Source organism: Cyprinodon variegatus, unplaced genomic scaffold (genome assembly GCF_000732505.1).
Source record: "Cyprinodon variegatus isolate N-32 unplaced genomic scaffold, C_variegatus-1.0 Scaffold291, whole genome shotgun sequence".
Taxonomy (NCBI): domain Eukaryota; kingdom Metazoa; phylum Chordata; class Actinopteri; order Cyprinodontiformes; family Cyprinodontidae; genus Cyprinodon; species Cyprinodon variegatus.
In genome coordinates this window covers 170,925-195,371 of record NW_015150744.1, presented here as the reverse complement: position 1 = coordinate 195,371, position 24,447 = coordinate 170,925, and the positions used below count along the sequence as shown (strand labels likewise).

Below are 24,447 nucleotides of genomic sequence, written 5' to 3'. Positions count from 1 at the left end.
ATGGCGGAGGAGGGGATGGAGGTGGGTGAATTGTCGTCTGAATAAAATCTGACATGCGTTTGCTGGATAGTGGGCTGAGACGGGGATTTGAAGGTGCTTATGACGTGAAAGCAGGATGCTGATTGGGCTTCGTGGAGGAGTAGTTTGAAGCTGATTGGGTCGCGTCAGAGACGGATCAGCTTCTGATGGATGAGGTAAGTCAGAGTTTCTTCAATTGAACTTCCGCTAGAGCTTCATTTTAAGAACATGATGATAACATGATGATAATAAAATGGAGAAGTTGAAAACATACATAGTCTATTTTTTTGCTTGTTGTCCATAAATGTGTCCGGTTTGAACAAGAGTTTCTCTTGTCAGGTCAGCCTGCAGGAGCCTGAAAGTCTGTCTCTCTCAATGATGCAGCATTTTCATTTCTATGTGGGAGGTACGCACATCTGAGTACTCTAGGGCTATTTTTGTCATTTTCTTTACCCAAACTGTTGACAGTAGCTGCGTTTCCATTAAAATGTGTGCAAAACTGTGATGATATTATGCTAATAAAATAAGAATGCAAAGTTTTGCAATTGTGGTATTTGAATTAAATAATAAATGCAATTAAAATTGCACATAATTGCATGTTTGTTGATGCGATAACTACAATACGATAAAAAAAAACATGGCAGCTGCAGATGTAAACACGTGTAAACACATGAGATATATCCATATTTTTATCCATATTTTAGCCACGGCCTGGTCTTCTTCCTCTTTTTCCAAGGCAGTAAGATCCGGATGAAGATCACATCAAGTATATCTGTCTGCGCTATGCAAGACTGCATGACACGCCTCTGTCTCCTCTTGCTGCAGACAGACCCCACTTGATCACAGGACCGGTGTGATGTGAAAAAAGTCTTTCCATTGCAGTTTTGTGAAATATAAGAACTTCAAAAAAACAGAAAAAAACATCCAAAAACTTTTTAGGCAAAACAATTGCATTGTTTCCATTTAACCAATTAATTTTCTGTAAATACAATTTTTTTGCACTTTAATGTATAAAGGGAAGGCAGCTAGTGAAATCTTCATATAATAAAACCTATAAAAAGTATATATATATGTTCCTAAGCATGTATGGAAGCAAATAAATATCCAGGTTCACATTCAGATGGCTGACTATATCAGGTTTATCTATGAAGGGCGTCCTGTTGGTGTGTGAAGTCAGAGGATGCTTTTTCCCAGCACTGTTGACAGGTGTTGCAGTCCATTTCATCACATTTCACTCCCAGTCAGGTGCGAAGTGTTTAAAGAAAATTACACTTCGTGTTCTTCTGTCCTCAGCATTAAGACCGAGTCGTCCTCCTCATATCAGCATTGCCATCATCGTAGTTGCCATGGTGATTAGTCTAGCCCTTTTTTTCCCTATGTGTCCCCCTGCTCACCTCCAGCATGCAGTGGGAGGGAGAGTGTTGGCTTGCTGAAAGGGTGGTAATAAAGCTGTCACGGTAACGTTTGTGGCTGATATGAAACTCGGCTGCCCCGGTTTCCTCATTGGGAGAAATCAGCTGGGTACTGCGACAAATTAGCACTTTCTTTTTTGTCTCTCGCAAACAATCTGCTGAAACATTGCGGTCAGGGAAGGGCTGCAGCTGCTAGCTTTAGAGACAGCAGGTGAGAAGGCAGCAGGATTCTACTGGGACAGGATGCTGAGCCCCCTGTCCTCATCTTATATCTGAAAGAGAAACCTCAGAGCAGGAAGTCTGCAGGGGGGCAACCAGGCATGTTTCTCTGGCTCCACTTGCCCAATACATTATTCATACATCAACATCACCTGCAATGCAGAGCATCCTTGGAGTGAGGACGAAAGGGAGGAGTGGGACTGAGGACAACAGGGGGGACGGGGATGTGTCTGGATGGATGAGAGTTGGGAGAGCACAGCAGAGCAGCTCAGCAATTTATAGGAAGGCTCATTTTTCTTGTGTTGTGCAGCCCGGTAGAGGCTGGGTTATTAGAGCAGCACATTTACACCCCCCCCCCTCCAGTTAGGCAGGGAATGAACCGGGTGGAAGAGGCCTCTCTACAATTGCTTATTGCTGTTATGATGTCCCAAGGCGTTTCACAAGTTGTTCTTGATGAGCTCTTGCTCTTCATCGGTTTCCCCTTTCCCTCAGTCTCTGCCTCCTAATGTCTTTATTAACACATCCTATACCCTTCTTCATCCCAGCCACATTGCTTTCATCCTGTTTTTCCACATTCGTTTCCTTTCTTTGAGAGATTGTTTTTCCTGCAAGATGCTTTTATAGCTTTTCTGTTCCCCTTTCTTCTTATTTCATGGTAATCTTCTCATTTTCTGTCCCTAAAGTTGTCATTTTTCCCAGAAATTAATCTTTCTATTTAGGATTTATTTTCTTCCAGAGACCGGAGAATCAGCAGACGACCAGGATCAGATGATTTTCAGCATGATTTGCAGTGAATAATAACAGACCAGGAGGTAATTTAAATATTAAACCTTCCAACTACAACAACCCTCTTCTGTGTGTGGGAAGTCACAGGGAGAACATGAACGTAGACGATGCTTAAGAGGAAAGTGAATTTTCACCTACATGTTGGAGGCTGTTTCTAGTTCACTTATTCTACGTCCACACCTCAAACAGCAAAAACGTGCGTGCTGCTTTTTTTTTGATGCTCGTACAAATTTAGAGCTGATGTGCGGCTGAAACATCTTCGCTGCTCTAGCTGGGCGGTCGAAAAGTTGGTCTGATGGCTGATGATATCAGGTTTATCTATGAAGGACGTCCTGTTGGTGTGTGAAGTCAGAGGATGCTTTCTCACAGCACATGTCGACAGGTGTTGCAGTCCATTTCATCGCATTTCACTCCCAGTCAGGTGCAAAGTGTTAAGAAAGTTACACTCTGTGTTCTTCTGTCCTCAGCATTAAGACCGCCTTTCACGTACGTTATCTAAACTGCAGGCACCAGAATAATAAATACGAACATAATTTCAGATACTTTAATAAACGTTAAACGCTAGGTGTTAATAAACTGTTTCAGAGGAGTGAGCATAGTGATCTGCATGAGCAGCACTGTCTCTCTCTCCCTGTCAGCTCCCAGATCAGCTTCTCTGATTGGTTGATGTGGCACCTCGAGCAACAAAAGTTGATTTTTTTTAATCTCCATCAGCTGCTGCTTCTGAAGCGCATTGTGCACGTCAGATGCTCATAAGCTCATGAGGCGCAGCATCAGCTGCTCAGACTCGCTGCTCCTGCTTCTTAAAACGCACTGTGGGACCTTTTGCTGCGCCAATATGCGTGTCAACCATTGACTTTGCATGTAAACTAGCTGCTTCTGCTGCCTCTGCTGCTCGCAGAGTGAACGTAGCATAAGGCTGCAGGAGAGAGACACTTTCAGGAGGTAACAGGAAGGCTATACCTTTTAAAGCAAAGGTTTAAACCTCTGTTAACCATGGGGCATGTTTGACCTGGAAATACATTAGTTTGCTAAGGATGTACATTCTAAATGTTTACATCCTCTTTTATCACATTGAATAAGAATAATTGACATTCAGCTTCGACCAATCAAAGCATTACAAGATTAAAATGGCAGCAAAATTCTGCTTCTCACCTTACTTTTTTTTTCACCTACTGCTTTTTGCTTTTTTCCTCTTATTTTCTTTCTTATTTTCTTAGGTAGAAACAATCAGACTAATGGTGATTATTTAAATACTTGTCAGCTATTTCAGTAAAAGATGTATTGTTAACTGTAGTGTGCAGTTATACTCAGAGGCCATATCATAAGAGTATAACCCATTCTTATTAAGCCTAAACTGTACTAAACATTTATGAATATTTTAGCATTTATTATAAATCACCTTCTTTGTCAGTAAATGGCCTTTACTCACAAGTCCTTAAATGGAATATCTTTTTAGCTTTAATTGGTTTAAATACGATAAAATATCTGCTAAAAAGCACTTTTTGCTATTCAATAATTATTCCCTTAAAATCAGATGAATAGAGTATAGAGACAGCTATTTTTACAATACATACCAGAACATCATACTGGACTTAAACTGAAAAACTTTGAAATAATTTTCATAAAATTCTTTCATTTTAAAACAATCTCAGGTTTTATTGTATAGTCTAATTTCATGTTTCCATAAAGATCCCTGATTGTTCTTTGTAAAGATCTTTAAATACTTTGACTGTCTATATTTTTTCCCAAATAATTTTGTCAAATGCAAAAAGGTTTTCCCCAAAAGGTTTGGAAGAAATCTAAAGTCTGAGGACCTAACACCTAAACCTAACTCAAAACCTCCAGTTTATCCCTTACCAGTGGTTTAACTCTAATCCTAACACTGGTGGATTAGAAACATAGACCTAAGGTAAGCTTATTCATTATGACATCATCAAATGAACACATGTCCCTGTCCTGGTCCCTGTAGTAAGGCAGTCCTTGCAGGGACCGACTTCCTGTGTTCATTTTCGGTGGCGCTCTGTGCCTAGATTACGGTACTCTTGCATTAATCGATTAGCAGAAACATTGTGAGCGGCAGCCTTAATAGTGTCCCTATAATTATTTTCAAAAACTTTGCTTCCTGTATGTTTTTTTTTTCACCTTTTTGACTTTCTTCAGCCTTCGGTTTTGTTTCCTGTCATGTTTTACTTTAACTTCTCTGCCTTTATTTATCTCTTTCTCTCTTTTTCTTCAGGAATAATACAACAATTACAGCTTCAAGTTGATGCAAATTAATATAAGATGAATAAAAGAAGAAGGAATAGAATATATTTCTGTAGAAATAGGTTTCAGTTTAGGTGAAACTGAATTTCACTGATAAAATGTGTTCCAGATTCAAGCCTTTCCTCTGGGATTTTTTTTCCAAGGTAATTGTTGTTGATTGTATATGACATGCGACTGCTCCGTTTCTTCAGGAAATGTTGTAAAACCTCCTTCTTGCTGTGAGTCACTCCTCTTCCTCTGCATCTGTTTGTTTTTGTTGAATAAATCTGATTTAAAGTCATTTCTATGATGATTCTTCCATCTATTTGTTACCATATTTGAGTCAAACTATAACAAATTTGGTGTCAGAAATACATATTTAACACCCTGAGGAAATGGACACTGCCTGTAGGAATAAAAAAACAGGAAATACATTGTAAAATACTAAATAATATGAGTAATATTGAAAGGAAAACCTTAAGAAACAAAAAAACAAAAAAATATAGAAAAAAAATAAACTTTAGACTTCCCAAGATGAAATAAGAGGCATAAATTTAAGGAGAATGTCTCTTAAGACAATTCTCTAGAATTTACATCCTAAGGAAGCTCCTTTAAATCCCAGACTTTATTGTTTGTGGTGAAATATGACTAATGACAGCCAGAACACACTCACCTGTCTCTCTTGTGCTTCTTCCCACCCTTCTTCTTCTTCTCTCTGCGTGTGGGCGAGGAGCTGCCAAACCTGTTGATGAAGAGAAGAGGAGGCAGACACTCATGACTTCTGAGCTTCAGACTGCCGTTCACTTCTTCTCCAAACTTGTCAAAGGAGAACTGAAGGTAATGGCACACCGCTCTGTTTGCAGTATTTACAAAAAAACATTTAAAATGCAATTTCACTAAACCAGAGCCTAAATGCACTACGTTTAACCATTCAGCAGGTTTGGAAGCTTCTTAAGGAGAGGCTTCTTCCACTCACCGACTCTTTCGACGGCCAGACTTCTTCTTCTTCCTTTTCTTTGGCCGAGGGGATGGAGAGCTGGTTGATTTCCTTTTCATTCTGAATTAACCAGAAAATGAGAAAAGAAAGAGGGCGAGTCAGGAAGTGCAAAAGCATTCAGAGACGATTGTTATATAATACTTTTCAGCTTTTCGGTTTAGATTATAGTAATCTGGTCTTGTTATGGTGCCTCAGCAATGACATAGCCAGTGTACATTTTCTCATTTCCTGAATCTGTTCTGCCAAATCGCAAAACCAATGCATGAAAATAGTAGATTTACTAAATATGATTATCTCTGTGTAGAGAAATTGAGAGGAGCTACATCTGCAGTGTCCATAGTGTGGCCTGCAGGCCATTTGCTGCCCTCTAAGACATTTCTTTGTGGCCTTTGATGCAGCTGAAAAATTTCCCTTTTAAAGAAATGCAGAAAATAAAACATTTCCTACAATGGAAAATGTCAGGTGCTGCAAATTATTAAGCAAGATTTTGCTTTCAGTTTTATTTAATTGCAAATAGGATAGAAGAAATAAAGTGACCTTATACTTAAAAGCTGACTTTAATGAGCCCATTCAACAAAGCAAGAGTTGCTAAAAAAATCTTAAAAATTCTTTCTTCTCCTGCTTAGCCGTCAGTGTCATGGTGGGGAGTCACACAAGCACCTAAGGACAATTTAGAGACACCAATCAACCCAACAGTGATGTTTTTGGACTGTGCCGGAGTGCCTGGAGAAAACAGTTGCAGTTTGCTGCACATCTGTACCAGTTTGCAGACAGTTTCTTTTGTATTTGCAGTGTTTTTCTGTTGCATTTGTCTTCTGTGCTTGCGTGCTTTTGAAGTTTGCATCACATAAGTATTTGCAGCTCGTTTCACTATTTTACTTGCACCTGTCAGCCACCATAATAAAGGCCAGGAATCAAATCCTTCTTGCTGCAAGGCAACTGTGCTACAAGATGCACCACTGTGCTAACCTGACAACAGCCAGATGCATGTCTCACTCCGCCTAGCTGGGCGGAGCGAGACATGCATCTGGCTGTTGTCAGGTTACCACTGTGCAGCCATTAAAAAAAATCTTTAAGAAAAAATCTTACCATTTTCTTTTTAAGCAGGCAAACTCTACAGAAATTGGACTACTTGTTTGTTTACTTCAAACAGCATTTATTTCCTTAATGAATACAAAAGTAAAACAAAACACAAAACATTTGTTTTTAATTTAAATAAAATAAAATATTTTGGGCCCATTTAGTACTTCAGTTGGCATTTTTGCATTGCTCCATTGCTTTGCATGAACATTTCCATTGCCTTTTAAAACTTCATTTTATACAAGGATAAATTCAGAAATATTTTCCACTGATCTTTTAATTCCTCCAAGTAGGGGTGACGGTTTTTACCCCACCTGTTGTCACTGTGGTAGTCCTCCTCATAGTCTCCATCTTCATATCCAGCTGCCTCTGGGTCCTCTTCATACTCGTCAGGCTGATAATGAAAGTGGTTTACCCTGAAAGAACACGCGTCAAGGATCAAGGTGTGAAGTGATGCTTTTTCTAACAAAAGAAACAAAAAGTTTTACTCTTTAATCTGCTGCTGCTGCCAACTGTGTGTCCATGGCAACCCACAACAGAAGGGGAAACAATAGAAGAGCTAATTTTACAGAGTGACTCACATTTTCATCAGTGGAGTGCAGACTGAATGATAAAGGAAAGGGCAGCAACATGCAAACTGTGATAATCCCCTCAGGATCTAACATGATATTTGCTGGTAGAAGACACTATACTTATCATGCCATATTGCGCAGCACTTCAGCTATTTAAAGTTTGCTGTAGTTAGTTGGGGGATCAGATGATACCAGCAACCTGTGGTGTGGACAATTTTTTTTACCTTTCTGCTTTAGATGATGGAAAATCATTTTAAAGACCCATGAACAGTTGCTTAGCACAGCTTGAAAACATTAACAAAAAGCAAGGACCACCCTAGATAATAAAAAAAATCTACATTTTATTGTAAAGTCACTTCAGTGCCGTGAGATGGATGAGGCAATATTTTTTATAATTCTGTCAGAGCTCCAGCTATTTTTTCCCTAATCCATTCAATCATATATTTTTTTAAAGTTTAAAGCCAAACAATATTCATAAAATCAAATATAATGCATTAAAGAAATGATTCCCTCCACTATATCCATTGGGGGAGGAAATCAAATCGTAGTCATAATACAACACAATGGCGGCCGCTTCATGTTGTGGAGAGGATAGGAAAAGCTGGATGGAGCTAAATACAAAACCAGAGAATGGGACATGGACTTTAAAAATATCAAGATGCTCTACATTGTTTTATAATTATCCCCAAAACCCCACCCCAGATTCTCACTCATTTTATTCAAGCAGAATTATCATTAAATCTATGCAAATGCATTATTTTAAGCCTTTTCTTATGTTAATCTACAGCTGTTTGCTTCTAGATGTACCAGCATGAAATCTGGGACAAAGCCTTTTAATTTAGATTTAAAGGTTTATTTTTTATAATTGAATGGAAAATATGTAAGTATTTTTGTATATATTATATATTGCAATGCAGTGCAGATTAAAATATTGTGTTATCAATATGTATGCTCCATATCTTTCAGCCCTACGAGGAGGAAACCTGTTAGAGATGATAAAACTAGATTAGGGCAAAGGTTCTTTAATCCAAATGAGATTATGTTCCCAAACATTTATACTCTCCACCTAGTTTGACTGGTCTATGCAAAGAGGAAGGGATATATCCAAAAATACTTAACCAGCGCTGCAGGCAGTAGTGGTTCTTCTAATTCCATCTAAGGGGTGCTGGTCAAATTTTTACCTCTTGGAATTTTTCAAACTTTTTTGTATAAAGTAATAAAATATTTGGAACATTTTGTTTGTAGAAAATGTGAAAAGGGGTAAGTGTAGGTGTACTTTTGTGTGACATTGTATATCATCCACAAGACCCTCATCTATTTATAATAAGGCTCTAAAACTGTTTTTATTTATTTTACTTCTGTTGCAGTTTTATTAGGATGTTTCTAATTTTCCTAATCCCAGATTAAGAACACCGCTTTCAGATTTAGGTCTCATTTTGCAGGGTTAAAACCTCCCAACTCCTTAGATATGCTGCATATTTACTGACAGATGGCTGCTTATTTCTAATCATTCTTTACCCAATATCCCTGTGTCCCTCTTTAATGCCCCTGTGTAACGGACCCAATCTGACCGCACCATTTCCACCGATGCATAAAAAAACTCCCCCAGCTGTTGGACCTTGTATTGTTGTTTCGGATTTAGGACTTTGAATAAAGAAACAAACATAACCTCAAAGTATTGCTTTTTCAATGAGTTGAACAAAGATTAAAAATAGAGAGGAGTAATAATAAGATGCTGAATCGACATGGCGAAAGAATTCAATAAAGCAAAGGATGACATTTCCTAAGTGACAGGTTCAAATACACATGCCTGTGCTATAAAAGGAGCTTTTTATATGAGATCTGAGAGGAAGGCTGGGGTAACAGAGAGGAAAACCCCGAAAATATGTGATGTTGGATATCTAGAGGGAGAAAGCAGAGTGGGCGAGGCGGTTTGTTAGGAAGACACGAGGCAGCAGAGCCCTTAATTGGCTGAGCTTGGATGGGCCCACCAGGGATGCTGCCAAGCAGCCAAAAAAACAACTTATTTTACCATGACAGCTCATAGGAAATGAGCAGGAAACCTACAGAGTGGGACAAGCAGCAGAGAGAAGCAACCAGCTGAAGGCTATGTAGATGATTCACGGCTTAGATGAGAGAGTTTAAATGAATGTAGACGTAAAGTTTTTTAGTTTCAGACTCAGACCAGCTTCTTTGGCCCTTTCAACCATGAATTCTTCCCCATTTTGATGCTTAATTTATAATCCAGAAAGGAAGTCCTAAAGTTCAGGCCTCACTCTTCTGCAGGTTTTAAATGTGTCTCTGCGCCAGCACCCCAAAATTACATTACCTGCTATCAAGGACATTCACCTCCTACCATTATGACAGCAAGCCCAACAAATGAAGTAGTTTGAGTATCTCCAATGGCCGGTAGAGAGAAATATGCATCAGTACGAGGATGAGCTGCAAGGAGGAGCAATCATCTTTCGGGAGCTTCAGGATCATTCCCCCGCCCAGGAAGCAGTACGTTGAACTGTAGCTTTACTTCACCTACCCAAATCCAACAACCATCAGCTGAAATCACCACACAAGCACCTTCTGAGAGCAATGCCAAGAGCCTTTTCAGCAAGTACTTTATGCTGATATGCCCGCAGTCTCCTTCCCAGCCCCAGATAAGGTTTCAGCAAGAGATCCAACTATTTGGGTTGGGAGTTCAGGTGAAGCCAGATCTTTAGTTTTCTGGACTACGGTGCCTCTCTTGTTTCTCAGAGGGTCAGACGAAGAAAAGTTTGTTGGCTGACTAGTCAGGTACACCTGCCAATACCTAGAAACACAACATCTGTTCCTGGTGTTAATGTCATTATTTCTCCCCACTCAAATTGGGTCTGGGTGACCCTTCCACATCAGATCCACCCTGCCTCAAGATTCAAGTGTCAGGTCAGAGCCTCACTAAGGTTCCAGTATCATTTGCACATTCGTCTGATCATTACATCCTCCTGCCACCTGAAGCCGCAGCTCCAGCAAGGGTGTCCAGGAGGACCAACCTCTTGTTCTTGAAAATAGTTTTTAATTTCTGTTCTCAGGGCTTCTCTGCGGGTTTCTGGCTTCTCCATGGATTCCAGTCATCTGAGATCTCAGGCTTAAGACCGCCTCTGATGGTTGAAGTATCTAGAGCTCCTCTGTATCTAGAGTCCCTCTCTCCAGACCTCTTGGCCAACCTCCCAGTAGACAGAAACTCAGCGGCTTTATGCTCCACGGTTGACCTTCAAACAAGGTTCTCAGTGTGTTCTCCAATAACCTTTGCCATGGGCCTGCAAGGTTCCTGCACAACTCTCCATCAGCATCCAAGGGTGTTGCATCACTGCTACCAACCTGAATTCCATTGCAGGTCACCAATCTAAAATTGTTTTTTTTTGTTTCGCTTTCTTCCTCTCAGACAAGGCCATCTTTGCCCACAAGATTAGTTTTTTTTCCTCTTCATGGACTTAGCATTTGGTATTTGGCCTTGCGGGAGGGGTGGTGTCATAATCTACACATGTTCTGTGTTTTTGTTGATTGCCCTGACTTGTTTTCCCTGCTGGCTGTCACTTCCCATTTGTATTTATTTTCCTGTTTCCAGTTTGCTCTTTGTTGGGTTCTTTGTCCTCCTGGTTCCTGTATTTTCATCGTGTTCAGTAGGTTTGTCAACTTGATATTAAAAAATCTGTTTTCTGCCTGGTCCTCTTACTGTTGTGGTCCTCAACAGCATCATATTGTTACACAAATATAGACCGCAAAGAAGTCTTTGTGCCTTTTTGAAGCTCTTTTTGTAGGAAGATGGATTTGTTTCCATAATATGTCACATTGCCCTTGTAAAAAAACTGGAATAACCTGTATGTCATCTAATTTTAGGCCACGGCTCCTATGGAAGCAGCAATGAAACATACTGCCAACAAAAAAAGCAATTAACAACAATTTAAACTATCTAGTGCTCCCTGAGCTCAGTCATTAGTGATGAATCAACTAATTCCCCACCCTGTTCTTAATCTCCTAATTGGTGCCAGGCTACAGTATGCAGGAGACATCTGTCTAGCCAGACAGCCGCCCTGTTTGGCAGATGAGCAAGTGTCCCCTATGCTCATTGCTGCACTGGTGAAAGGCTGCCCCGTTCACCCTTTGTCCTGGCAGTGATAAACTGCGACCAAGTCCCTCCTCAGGGCTGCAGCACAAAGTGGTGCAACTCGTTCGTATCCTCTCTCAGACAGCCACTCAGCCGCTGAGGGATCAGTCTTATTCTTGCTGCTGCACAGAGTTATTATAGGGTGTCATTTTATGGGGGGATGGGGGGGTTAATTCATTATTCCTCATACTGTAGCAGTGCTAAATCTTGTAGTTGCTAAAAAAGATGATTAAAATTAAAGTACAGCCTGACTGCTAGATGAGGCTTTACAAAAAAAGACTGAACAGCTGAAAAATTAACTTAACACCCCAACTTCGCACTCACATCTATAAAATAGTCCTTCTGTTCTCTGAAAGGAGTCTCTCTATTTTTCATCTGACAGTGGAGCATTATGTGAAGCCCATGTTGGGTCAGATTCTGTATTATTTCCATACTGGGTTATTCAACAAAATGCGCCCCTTCACTTCTCATCCAGTCTTCAGAAAATCAATATAGACACTGGTAAATATGAAATGGAGGATTGCACATCTATCCTCACTGCTAGGTAGTTTATTAGGCTGTGTTCAAGAGTCGTAAACTACTCTTAAGGGGCCCTCGCCTTCCAGTTATATAACTCACTGAAAAAATGATGTGCTGAATATAACTGCTACGTCTAAACAGGAGAACACATAGCAAATTTTTATGGACTTCTGTTTTATATTAATGTAGAGCTTTAAACTTAATTTAAAAACATTGATTGAAAACATAAATAAAAGATAGAACATAATGTACTAACTTGGGACTGAAATCAATTCTGATTAATCGTTTATAGAAATCATTGTAAACTAATTCGGCAGTTGAAATAGAGTGCTGGTACACAAACTGTAAAACCCTTTTGCTCAAAGAATAACCTACTTTTAGCAGGATTTGAGACAAAAATATCATGATTATCATTATCGTGATTATCATTATCATTAAATGTTTTACCAACATTTAATGATAATCTGTTATTAGTGAACCATTTTTTTTTTCTCAAATTAAGTTTCAACCACTCCATGCACCTCTTTTATATTTTCCCCTGAATAGAACAAGGTTGTACCATCTGTATATAAAATAAAATTAAAGGGGAACGCCGTTTTGTTTTCATTGGGCCCTTGATTTTACATTATTACATCATGTTCTACTCACCCATATTAGTTTTGTCTCATTTGGAGCTGTTCTGAAGATATTCCATTAGGTCATATCCAAGTAATGTCTTCCTATGGGCAACTAGTTGAAGGCACAAACTAAACTGTTTATAATTGATCATTTACAGTATGCCAGCATTCATAACATGTAGGCGAATCACTGCTCTCCAGACATCCGCAGTTATATTTTTGCATATGCGTTCCCCTTTAAGAAATTTTGACACTTCAGTGATGTCATTGATATACAAAAGAAAAATAAAAGTCTAAGGACCTATATATATTTGTATATGTTTTTATTTCTTACCATTTGCAGTTCATTATTTGTCTATATTTTAAATGCTTATTTAAATTTTACATTTAAATTAAAATTTGCGAATAATTATTATTATTTTTTAAATTAAATAATAGAATATTTGATAGATTTATCATATTCGTATTTGTCGTCTTCAGCTTCATCCAGGGCCGGGATAAAACTACTTACTTAAAATAAAAATAGAAATGAGAAAAAAACTAGCCTTGAAGTAAAACAATGATATTATTTCATTACAAAATGTGGAAGTAAGGATTTATGCTAATCCATAAAAGCTGTTGCTTGTATTTGGCCTTAAGCAGTATTTGATCTGGGGCTCCTCTTTCTGTGAAAAACATCAGCAATGTTCAATAGAGGTTTGACAGAATCTGTGACAAGTGCCAAGTTGAAATGAGCTGAGGTTAAAAACATTCAGAGATGATTGTTTTTAACTTGGTGAAATGTGGCTATCAACAAACTTTGCTCAAACAGAAATGATTAAAAACAGCATCATGCTAAAAATATTATAACAAACAATGAACTAAACCTACAGATTGAATTAATAGTTTAAAAAAATGTTTTAAGAATACAAAATATTAAAATATATCTATTCTAAAATGATTAAATCCTGTTTAATAATAATCTCATTTTAATAAACAAGATCAATGGTGAATGATTTAAGCTCAACACTACAAAGGTTTGCATGTTTTAAAGGTAAAAATGTGAACATGCCAGAATAGGGAGCGTTCACTCATCAAGCATTTGAGGTGAAGCTCAATAGATAGATAGACTTTATTCTGGACTTATGGTCCAATAAATATAATATCAATTTTTAACTGAACAATAAAACCTGCCCAGTTCCAGTCAGAGAACAACATTCAGGGACTTTGTCTGTTCTCAGTCTGCTGTGAATTGGAACAGCACTAGGGCTGAGGTTGATGGCGTTTCACGAGTACACGAGCACATGAGAACGCACAAGTACACATATTGAGAAACGCTCATAATTTTTGTGTTTCTCAGCAGGTTTATAGTAAATAATCAGTTTTGACAGACAAGGTATTTCTACATGATTTTTGCAGCAGAGTTCCTGCGAAGCATAAACAACATTAACTACAGTCAAGTCTAATTGACAGAACAATATGAAAGATTGACGAATCTTTACCGTTTGCCATAAATGTCAATATATTCATCCTTGTATAACTTCATAACTTCAGCCTCAGCAGTCCTCCACATCTCAACATGTTCTATGTAAATGTCAAACGTTTGTTTAGGTACAAGGAAGGGCAGAATCCTCATTAGCCATGTTAGAGAGACCGGATGCATAAACTTTATTACCCGTCATAAGCTGACAGACAGTAGGTCAGTTTGACACCTCTCTATCAACTCTGATGTGTGATGGACTGGCTTAGAAGGTCACCATGCTTATGCCCTGCTGTTCTCATTACTCATGACTCTGAGTGGGTTCTTCTTTAGTTTGGATCAAGATTACACCAACAGTATGACTGACTTAATCAAAGATTCTTGGCTCCCTTTCACCTTCTACATAAAGCTCGAGGGAATTTTCTGACTAATCTTCACATGACTAGCCTGTCAAAGACTTTTAAATATCATTGCATTTCTAACACTCACAAGAGACTAAAACCAGGGGTTCAAACTAAAATATTCAAACTTTTTTAGTAAGCATCCCAACAACAAGATGTGGGTTACATGTTTTAACGTGTTGATATGCAGTGTTAATTTTCTGTCACAATATCAGTTTCCAGACATTCTGACCAGAACTGCTTTGGTCACATCTTTGCTGTGTACCATAGTTGGATTGGTTGAAGCTTCTCTGAGAACCGACTTTTTTCCTTACACACTTTTTTGACTTTGTAACTTGAGGTGTATTATGTAGCTTTGTGTTTTGCCTAGTGGTGGGACAATTAGATTTTTTAATCAACTTAACTACATGGTCTGTAATTAATTAATCGAAATTAATCCCATCTTAATTGGAAACCAAATATATCAATAATTTAAACCAACCTTTAAATTCAAAAATACTTTGTACTCCTCAATTATTGAATGAATAATCATATGAGCACAACACAATGCTGCACAATGCTGACTACTTGTTGATTTCAAGAGACTCTTAAACGCCTGATCCAACATGGAGTAAGTAGAATCATCTTAAGGGTTTCTTTCATTGCTAACAGTAATAAATGGTGCATTTTTTAGATGAATTAAAAAAGAATTCACCTCAGTTCGACCTCTAGATCAAATGTTTCCAAAACATTTTCAAACATTTCAGTATGCAACCCCATAAATAACGATGCAACAGACTGCCGACCCCCTAAACGTACATACATTTACTCTACTCCATATTTATATGTGCAAATAAAGGGAAATAATTACATCCAATTTTGAATAAAATGATTTTTCAAAGACATTCAAGTACTGAATGTCAGTGAAAAAAGTTATGAATCATCTTAAATATATTTCTATTTTTAATGGGACACTTAACTGTGCATTTTATAAGTTAATGGTATGTTTAATATTTGAATCATTCTTTTTTTTCCCAGCATTTTATTGTCATTACACTATCGCAAGTACAGAGCTATAAAATGAACTCTCTGCATTTAACCCAGCCCATTGGGTAGCAGTTGGCTGCCATTGTGCGACGCCCGAGGAGCAAATCATGTATTAGATAAATAAATGATAATTTACTTCTACTTATTTCAAAGGAATACATACATTTCATGTCTTCTATTATATATTTTGACTCACAATATACCTCAGGGATCACATCACAATGATTGTGGAAAAAACATCCCTTGACCCCCTGCTTGGTGTCTGTTAACCCCCCCACTTTGGGAGCCCCTGTTCTAGATGGCTGAAACTTAAAGCAAACATGATATATAAGACAACAATAATGCCAAACACTGAAACTGGATTTGTCCGAGGTTTTAAAGTTACCTCGACCTCAGACTTCTTAAAAATTTGCAGACTATTTTTAAAAGTTAGATCAATGCCAAAAAGCCAATAGATCAGAATGATCTTTACCACTTCTAATAAGAAGGATGCTCAAACATTTAATCTGAAGCTTATGCCGGAAGCTTGATTATGGATAAAAGAGCATCTCCTGTCTGAAAAACTTGATAAAAGACCTCTATAATATTAGTTGGGGATTTTTCTATATTTAAGTCCAAATGTGGAACTTTAAGCACGTAAGGATTAGAAGAGAATTTGCATTTGCTTCAGATTTGTGCATCCAAATCTTAGTTTGAAAACCACCAAGGCTCTACGTGATAAAAGTGTTTCCCCCTGGAAGTGAATGATGTTAAAAAAAACCAATAAATACAGCTTTTATACACAATATATAGTGTATGAAAACTTCTTTACAATACAGAAAAAAGATTTAAGGAGCACAAATGATGCTACCGGTACTTTTTAGACAACTAATGCTCACAATCCTATTGTCCTGCATTTTCTGACACTGTTATTATGCAAACATGCTAGAAATGAACAGACTAGATAAGACAGACATTTCCAGACAAAGCTGGATATGATGTCACTTACAAAGGTTGGGTTTGAGACCCCTCTCTGGTGATAACGCCCTCCTTGTCCATCAGCATTTGTCTGAATGTGCTCACTTTCTGACGGATCTCCTCCTCGGTGTACCTGGAAAAAAGCAAAACAATAAATACTTAAATATATATTTAATTGAAGGCTTTGAAAAGTGGGCATAGGAGCAACAGCTGCATCAGGAGACCTGGAAAATATGCAGATGCTTGCATGGTAGCCCCCACATCGCTTGCTGCGACGCCGAGCCCAAACAACTACAGAGATTCTGCTTTGATCAGATTTTGGTCAAAAATGCATTCAGCTAAATAATGTCCATTCTGATGAGTCACTGTGCCCTTCTGCCCCTGGCGGGCCAGCACAACACATCATGTTTTATTCTGCATGGCAGCGGCGTAATTCGCTGAGCTGAGAGGAACTGTGGGGCATCGTGAGGAGGCAGACAGAAAAATGCAAACCACTGCAGATAGAAGAGTTCTATATTTCATCTCAAAAGCATTTCCTAAATTCCAGACTTAAAATGCTTTGAGATGCTGCCGTTTCAGCTTATAAGATAAGAAATGGATAATTGTCAGCAAATACTGATTAAGAATACAACCTTAGTCTACATTATTTTTTTGAGTATAAGTGAGCTATACCAGTAACCTTCCGGTATTTAGAACAAAGCTGTGGCAGACCCTGTCCTCAACTTCTCAGTATTTCAAAACATGGAGGTTTCTGTCTTTTTAATTTAGTTTCTTTTTTCACACCAAAATCTGTATAACAAAGCTTCAATGTGTTTTAAAAAACTGAAAAGTTATGGATTTTAACCAAATTTGCACTCCAGGGCAATTACGTGATTCATAATTTTTTCTTTAAGTTGTAAAAGGATGTAGAAAATCATCTTCTACCTCTAAGAACCCAGATCCCGGGAAAAGCTTGAGTAGACATACAGCCTCACTAAGAACCAACTCAGAGTCACGTGTAGCTAAAGCAGATGTTACGCTTTAGGTACATGTGATAAATACCAAGGCTGAAGAACTTTTAAAATGTGTATGCATAAATTAATTGGTTCATATTGGGAATTGTGAATTAGGTGTCGATGTTTTAAGCATGACCGGGAATATTTTAGATGTAGATTTTAATTTTAGGTATGAACACACATCTTTAGCGTACGCAAGTTCTTTAAAGAATTCATATGATTTAGTGAGGGGACGAAACGTCTATCAGAATCAGTGGGCAGAGATCTGAGATCTATGAAGATCTTACCTGATCTGAGTTTCTCTGTTTTTACAAAGCTTATTAATCTATTGTTGGCTCAATCCTGCTGGATGTTGCTGGTGTTTGGGGCTTCAAAAAACTTAAACACATCAATGCTCTTCAGAACCGAGCCATTGGATGTTTTTTAGGTGTTCATAAGGTCACTGCTACACTAGCTGTAGTGGTTGATATGGGTTAAGTCAGGCATACATTGTGCGATTTTTATAAATCGTTGCATGCAGCTGCAGCTCACGATGTATGTTCTCACACTGTGTGACCTGACGCTCTGATGCGATCTACCTGCTCACACTGTACGTCTAAAAACCACGTCGGACTCTGTTCCGCAGTGAGATGGAACTACTTTCACTCGTCTATCTGGAAGCCAAACGAGTAGAAGAGGAATATGAAGCTCACTCTTTGGCAATTTGTGCAATTTTGTTTGCTGAAAGCCCTAAAAAGAAAAGGCGACGACGTATTTGGACAAAGACATGGCTGAGCAAACATGGCTACTACAGTCCGAACTCATGATTCCTGATCGGTAGGTGGTCGTGAGAGGCTGATCGCCCCTCGTTACCCCCTGTACACTACACGATGCACGGTCACGCTGAAAGTCAGCACGATTGAAAAATTCTCATACAACTGGGAAGTCAGCCCGAAAAGGTTAAAAAATCGTACAGTGTAAGCCCGGCTTTAGGACCTTTGCATCATAAAGCAGAGAGTTGAGACCGCCTTATTCAACTACCAGAGGATAGCCTAACCAAGATTTTTACATAGAAATGCTCAAATGGTTACCCCTTCTGTCCACCTTATTCTCTATGCATCACTCAAAATGTATCTATATTAAACTGCAGTGTAATCTACATAATTTAAAACTTTTAAAAAATAATTTAACAAAATCTTTCAATAACTTTAAAAAAAAAATCAATCTGAGAAATTATATACAATCTAAAGAGAAGTACCAAATGTATGAAACACTTAAGGTATAAAGAAAACAGGTCTCTCTGTGCCAGAGCTGGTAGCCTCCCTTTGGCAGTGGAAGTGGGAAGGTAGAGTCTCTCTGAGGAGGAGAGGGTCTGTTTACTCTGTGACCTTAACGTGCTGGAAGATAGACTTAGGCAACTTTTATTGTCTTTTTTTTTATATACACAGAGTGTAAACAAAACGAAATTTCATTTTGTACAGCTTCATGACATTTCCCTTTGTTAAAGTGCAGCAGTGATCAAATGTCAGCAGTGTGGGAGAAAAAAAACATGGTGCAAAAAAACGCGTCGATATGGAAGTTCAGAGCACTAAATATATATGATGCAATTATGCAGTGTTTTGGTTTGGTGCTGTCAGTGTGATGCAGAGTCTAGCAAAAGATAAATATCGACTCAGAATTACCTTTATTATCCTTTGTAATATGATCTAAGATTTTTATTATTTGAGTGCATAAAGAGAAACAATGCAGCTTTATATTGGTTACCAGATGCCAATATGTTAAGTTGGATACTTTGTAAAGAAATATTTTCATTTGCTGCGTCTTTCAGTAAGGCTTGGGACAGAAGATAGAGAGTGATGTATCCTATTTGAGTTTTGTAAGGTAGGTGCATGACACTGCCCGCCTGTCCTGATCACACCCTGGCTGAACTGTCCTCTGCCCAACCCCACACTTATCCCCACTTTTAGATGCATCTCTTCTCTAACACACATGAATCTAAAGGCTCAATCCCCTCATTTAGCTCAGCAGTGGCATGGCAATGAGCCACTCATTTGATTCATGAGTGTTAAAAATGGGGTGCATCAAAAAGTTGCAGAATAGTAACTCTTGAGGCCTGGACTTGAGCATCCCTGATCTAGAAAAACGCTGCAAACTTTGAGTAAAAGACAGAAGAACCGACTTCTACTTTTTGCATCAGTCTGTTCTTTATTTTAGCTGCAATTCACTAGCAAATTATTAGCATAGAAATAGCATTAGTTTGGGGGAAGATTGTTTTTCTGCGGACATAGCAGTGCATTCCACATTCACTAAGCTGGTTGCTAACAGCACTCACTGACAGTGTGGAGAATGACATTAACAAAAGGGTGAGAGCAATTGGAAATAGCTGGGAGATATTTTAGCACAGGGGAAGCAGGCTGGTGTGATGGCGCCGCCCGGTACGTACGATCTGAATCTCTCTGCTCAGCAGCTGTCAACTCAGCACAACAGAGGGTCAAAACCAACACTTTATATTCATGACTTTCTGTTCACAGTGCATGAGCCATCACCATACATTAGCTGAAGCTCTACAGTGGTCCATTTTCTCCCTAAGATGTTCCTTAATGGATTGAAAAAGGCTGCACAACGCTGAATATCTAACCTATTGATTCTGGCCAAACAGTTGCCAAACATGTGAGATTTTTTCCTTTCAAACTGAAAACCTTAAAGCATGAGTATTGTTGTCAACAATCCGTCAGAGCCGAGGTAGGATTTCCGTATTTTGTTGACATAAAGTCAACAGATTCTGTTTCTCTCCCCTCATCCTCATCTCTCCCACTCAAGTGCTTCATCCTAACCAAATAAAGTTCAGAAAATGTGGGTTGTGTGTTACACACAGAGGGTTTGAGCCTGGAAACACTATATATAAAAAGAGAGAAATATACATTCATTTCTGTCTTTGTTGCAGATTGGTTGAAATACAATGAAGAAAAACTCTGATTCATCCTTGTTCATTTGTTCATGTTCATTTGTTCATGTTCATTTGTTCAACAAATTACAAGGAGGCATTACCAGCATGGAAATGTCCAATAATTAAAATGTTTACTATGGAGATGGTTTCAGTGTCACATGAGCATGTTTAATTGCAAAACCCATGAAGTAACCCCCACAGCTTAATAGTACCGAACACAACTGGCACAAATGGAGCAATTGAAAAAGCAAAGTGATTGACATGTTATTCCCACTTTCAGGAACATTCAGGAGCCAAGTTATGTGAAAGATGATGTTCTAGAGATGCAGATGGAATTATTATGGAATGATGATGGACAAGAACGTGTCAGCCAATCAGGGACTNAATTATTATGGAATGATGATGGACAAGAACGTGTCAGCCAATCAGGGACTAGGTGTTATTGTAACGTTGGGTGAAGGTTATTGTAACGTTGGGTGAAGGAAGGCAGCAGGGACAAATGCTGTTTTTCACTATGTGTACTTGTGCGTTCTCATGTACTCGTGTACTCGTGAAACATCATCATCCTCAGCCCTAGTACTGTTCCAATTCACAAGAACAGCAGACCGAGAACTGACAAAGTGCCAGGATGTTGTTCTCGCCCCTCCCTCTTTACCCAGCATGCATTAGAACAGACTTGTCCGTTCTTTAGATTGACAGCTGTCCCAGCATGCACTGCGGCAGCAGCTTCCAATGGAGCACTAACAGGGCTCAGAGTATTAAGTAAAAAGTTCTCTTTTCTATTGCCGTTGTTCAGTAAAAGTATGTTTTAAGATCATTTGAGGTGAGAATATTATACTTTCAAGCGTCACTATATGGTCCTTTTACCGATTGAATGCGTAATTTAAAAAAAAAATTCCGAAGTTGAGAGGACCGCGTCACCCAGCGGACCTCCGAGGCTAACGGCAGCCAGGCCTAACCGCAGCCTGTCTATAGCAGCCTTATCTCTGCATAGCCGTGTGTGAAGGACCCCTGGCTCTTTTTTTTTGTTTTATTTGGCAAAATGTTCATTTGATTTGTGTTTATCTGACTGTGTTCATTATTATTTCCCCAATAAATTAAAAAGACAGAAAAATGAAAATAATTTATTATTATTTACAGACTATTAATACCAGGAGGTGAAATGCAGCTCTAGACGAGCAGAGCGTGTGGTGACATCACGGGTATGCGTCTGTTCCAATTGACCCATATTTATGCTGTGTGCTCAGAAACGGTACCCAACAGTTTGAGGTCGAGGTCAGACGGACGTAACTTGGCATAAGACAGCTTGATACGTGCAGTAATATATACATTTATATATATATTTAAAAAAATAAAAATAAATGTTAGAGCTTTAAATATACAGTCATATGTTTATATTACTTTTTATGTATTTATTACTGTTTTCAAGGCTGCACTTAAAAAAAAATGAAATTGTCTAGAGCTGCTTTAAACAAAATTTCTTTTTGTATACACTCGTGTATACACTTTGACAAAATAAATCTAAGTCTAGTTCAGTTTGAATTCTACACAGTATCAATCTGGCAAGACTCTTGTAGAAAGTTTTTTGCAAAAAGGAGGGACATACACTACAATTCCTCGAGCTGATTGGGTAAATCACCGAATGGCACATGCGTCCATGTCGAGCGATGTATCACATTCTTAATTTGTTTCACAACTGATTCATCAAACTCTTTCCAAATCCGGTTTGTTCTACCATCAACAGAGGAACAAATCGCATCCTTTTGCTTGTTTTTGTAAAAGAAATAAAGCTAAAATCAGTGCAGCCATGTTTGTTTTGCCTCTGGTTGGCGCGTTGATTTCACACACTTCAATGAATTTCATTGGTCCAAAACATTTCTGTATCGAGGCTAATGCATATGTTGGATTCTGGCTAGATATATTTTTGAAAGCTTGTGAATTTACAAACCATGCAGCAATTCAGCTTGCTTATAAGGTAATTGCCACCAATGTTTCCAAATAGCTCAGGGCTATTTTAATTGAAAAAGGTAAAAATCCAAACTCAACTCTAAATTTACTTACATAAACGGCCACATATGGATGGCAGATGCTGCTAGGATATGCTCCCTGAATCAACACATCTCTCAAGTGCATGTTTAATTAGCACTTCTTTTAGCAATAAAGGTATCCAACCTCTTCTCAAATGCACCATCTGCTCTGCACTGAAAACGAGCATCATTCCCAGCACAATCATAGACTATACAACAGTAAAATATTTTACTAATCTTGTAACTTTTTTGTTTCCTATAGTTGTTTAAGTGCTTGTAAAAAACTAAATTCATTTTAAAAAGGCCATATAAATTATTCCACAGACATGTTGCTTTCAGGGCGCAGGTTTCCAGGGATTTGGAATCTGAGCGAGGTTTTCTTTGCCACTGTAGCCGTGAAAAATCACCACAATTAATACACTTCGTGAGAGAAATTAGCAAACTTTGAGCACCCGCAGATATCCTAAATTAACTTCAAATCGAGAAAAATGAAGAGTTATTATCTCCAGACTGTTGTAGAGGGAGTAGACATTTTTCAAAGAAAATGGCTGATATGTGAGGCAAGCTTGTGCTCATTCAAACTGCCTGTGACTGTCTTTGATTGAACTCTGATAAGCTATTCTCCCTAAGCTGTCCCCAGACATAGCTGTGCGCCTATGAGACTCTGCAGGCATCAGTTGTAGTTAGCAAGAATAAAAGGCTCTGGGAACGAGGGGGAGCCAAATATGGCCGCCCCCATATTTCTATTTCATGGACAGAATTAAAATGACCTACCGAGTGCTACAGTAAAATGATTTAACTCTCAAGTGGAGAGGATTCTCAATTGATGCTCTCCACAGTCATAGATTTTGCAGTTAGATAACAGACCCTGGGCAGAGCCGGCAGAGAAGGTAGCAAAGACAGAGCCAATCTTTCTCTCTTTTTAAAAGCTGCCTTCTTCACCTCGCCAACAGTGGAGTCTGATCAATAGCTCAGGCTGCGCAGTCTACACATTCACATTGTTCGCCTTCTCCTCTAACCAAAGAAATAACACCGTTTTGCCTAGTATCACTCTTTTTATTACCGGGGAACCTCATGTTGTCAAAATGTGTCTCTGACTCTCAGAGGATTCTGAGCAAATGCTTTAGTCTTCATGAAAACTAGCTTGTCTGATGTAGGGTTTAGTGTTAAAGAAAGCCTCCATTAGAGCAGAGACAAACATTTTCTCCCGCATCAAAGACTCTGAAAGGAACCCTTTTAATAAGATCTGGGCTTCTCCCTCATCATTTCTTGCAGTTTAAAAGTATCTTCTCAGATGTCTCTACAGCAATGATTTAGCTGAGCTGTTATACATTCTTTTCTGTCTGTCTGCATTTATAAGAAATTTTGAAATGTGGTGTCATTTTTAAGGGATTAAACAGTCTGACGTTTTTCACATGTGGACATTTTACAGCCACAGCATTTGCTTGATTTATTGGGAACTTTTATGATTCAGCAACATGAAGCAGCACTTTAACTTTGCAGGAAAATAACCTTTTACAAATATAATTCTATATTTTTTTAAAGTGCATTTGTATTCAGCCAAGATAGCCCATCTGCCTAGTAAACAGCGTCCACTGCAGGTTATTCATTCCACTTATCTGCTAGATACTAGGGTAGGAACATTATAAGTGTGTGTGTGTATATATATATATATATATATATATATATATATATATATATATATATATATATATTAGGGTTGTCAAAATTAACGCGTTAACGCGAGATGATTAATTTCTGGAATTAACACAATATTTTTTTGTAATGCATTAACGCAGTCCTGCCCTGTTTTACCCATAATTCAATTGTCCGACATGAGCGAGATGGGGGAATTAGAAGAACCCGTTGGCTGGCTGGATGGACAGTTCGAGTATAAAAAAAGCAAAGAAGGGACAATAAATAAAAACATTTTCGTTTCACCGAAGCACCTCGAGTCTTAAATATCATCTTAATGCCAAGCATTCATTTGTTGGGGCTTCAACTTCAGGTGTTACGACACGCATGCTTCAGACCACCCTCACCGAACGCAG

At 38.5% G+C, this 24,447-nt stretch overlaps 1 protein-coding gene across 2 annotated transcripts in view; it reads right to left on the bottom strand.

Annotated features, from left to right (window-relative positions):
- srrm3 (serine/arginine repetitive matrix 3) overlaps positions 1-24,447 on the bottom strand; it is a 119,369-nt gene that overhangs the window by 22,615 nt on the left and 72,307 nt on the right. For both annotated transcript variants that reach the window (XM_015383671.1, XM_015383672.1), the window contains exons 3-6: positions 16,480-16,581; positions 7,074-7,175; positions 5,659-5,739; positions 5,356-5,424 (exon numbers count right to left, since the gene is read on the bottom strand). In XM_015383671.1, coding sequence (XP_015239157.1) covers positions 5,356-5,424; positions 5,659-5,739; positions 7,074-7,175; positions 16,480-16,581 — 354 coding nt within the window. The remainder of the gene's footprint in view (positions 1-5,355; positions 5,425-5,658; positions 5,740-7,073; positions 7,176-16,479; positions 16,582-24,447) is intronic.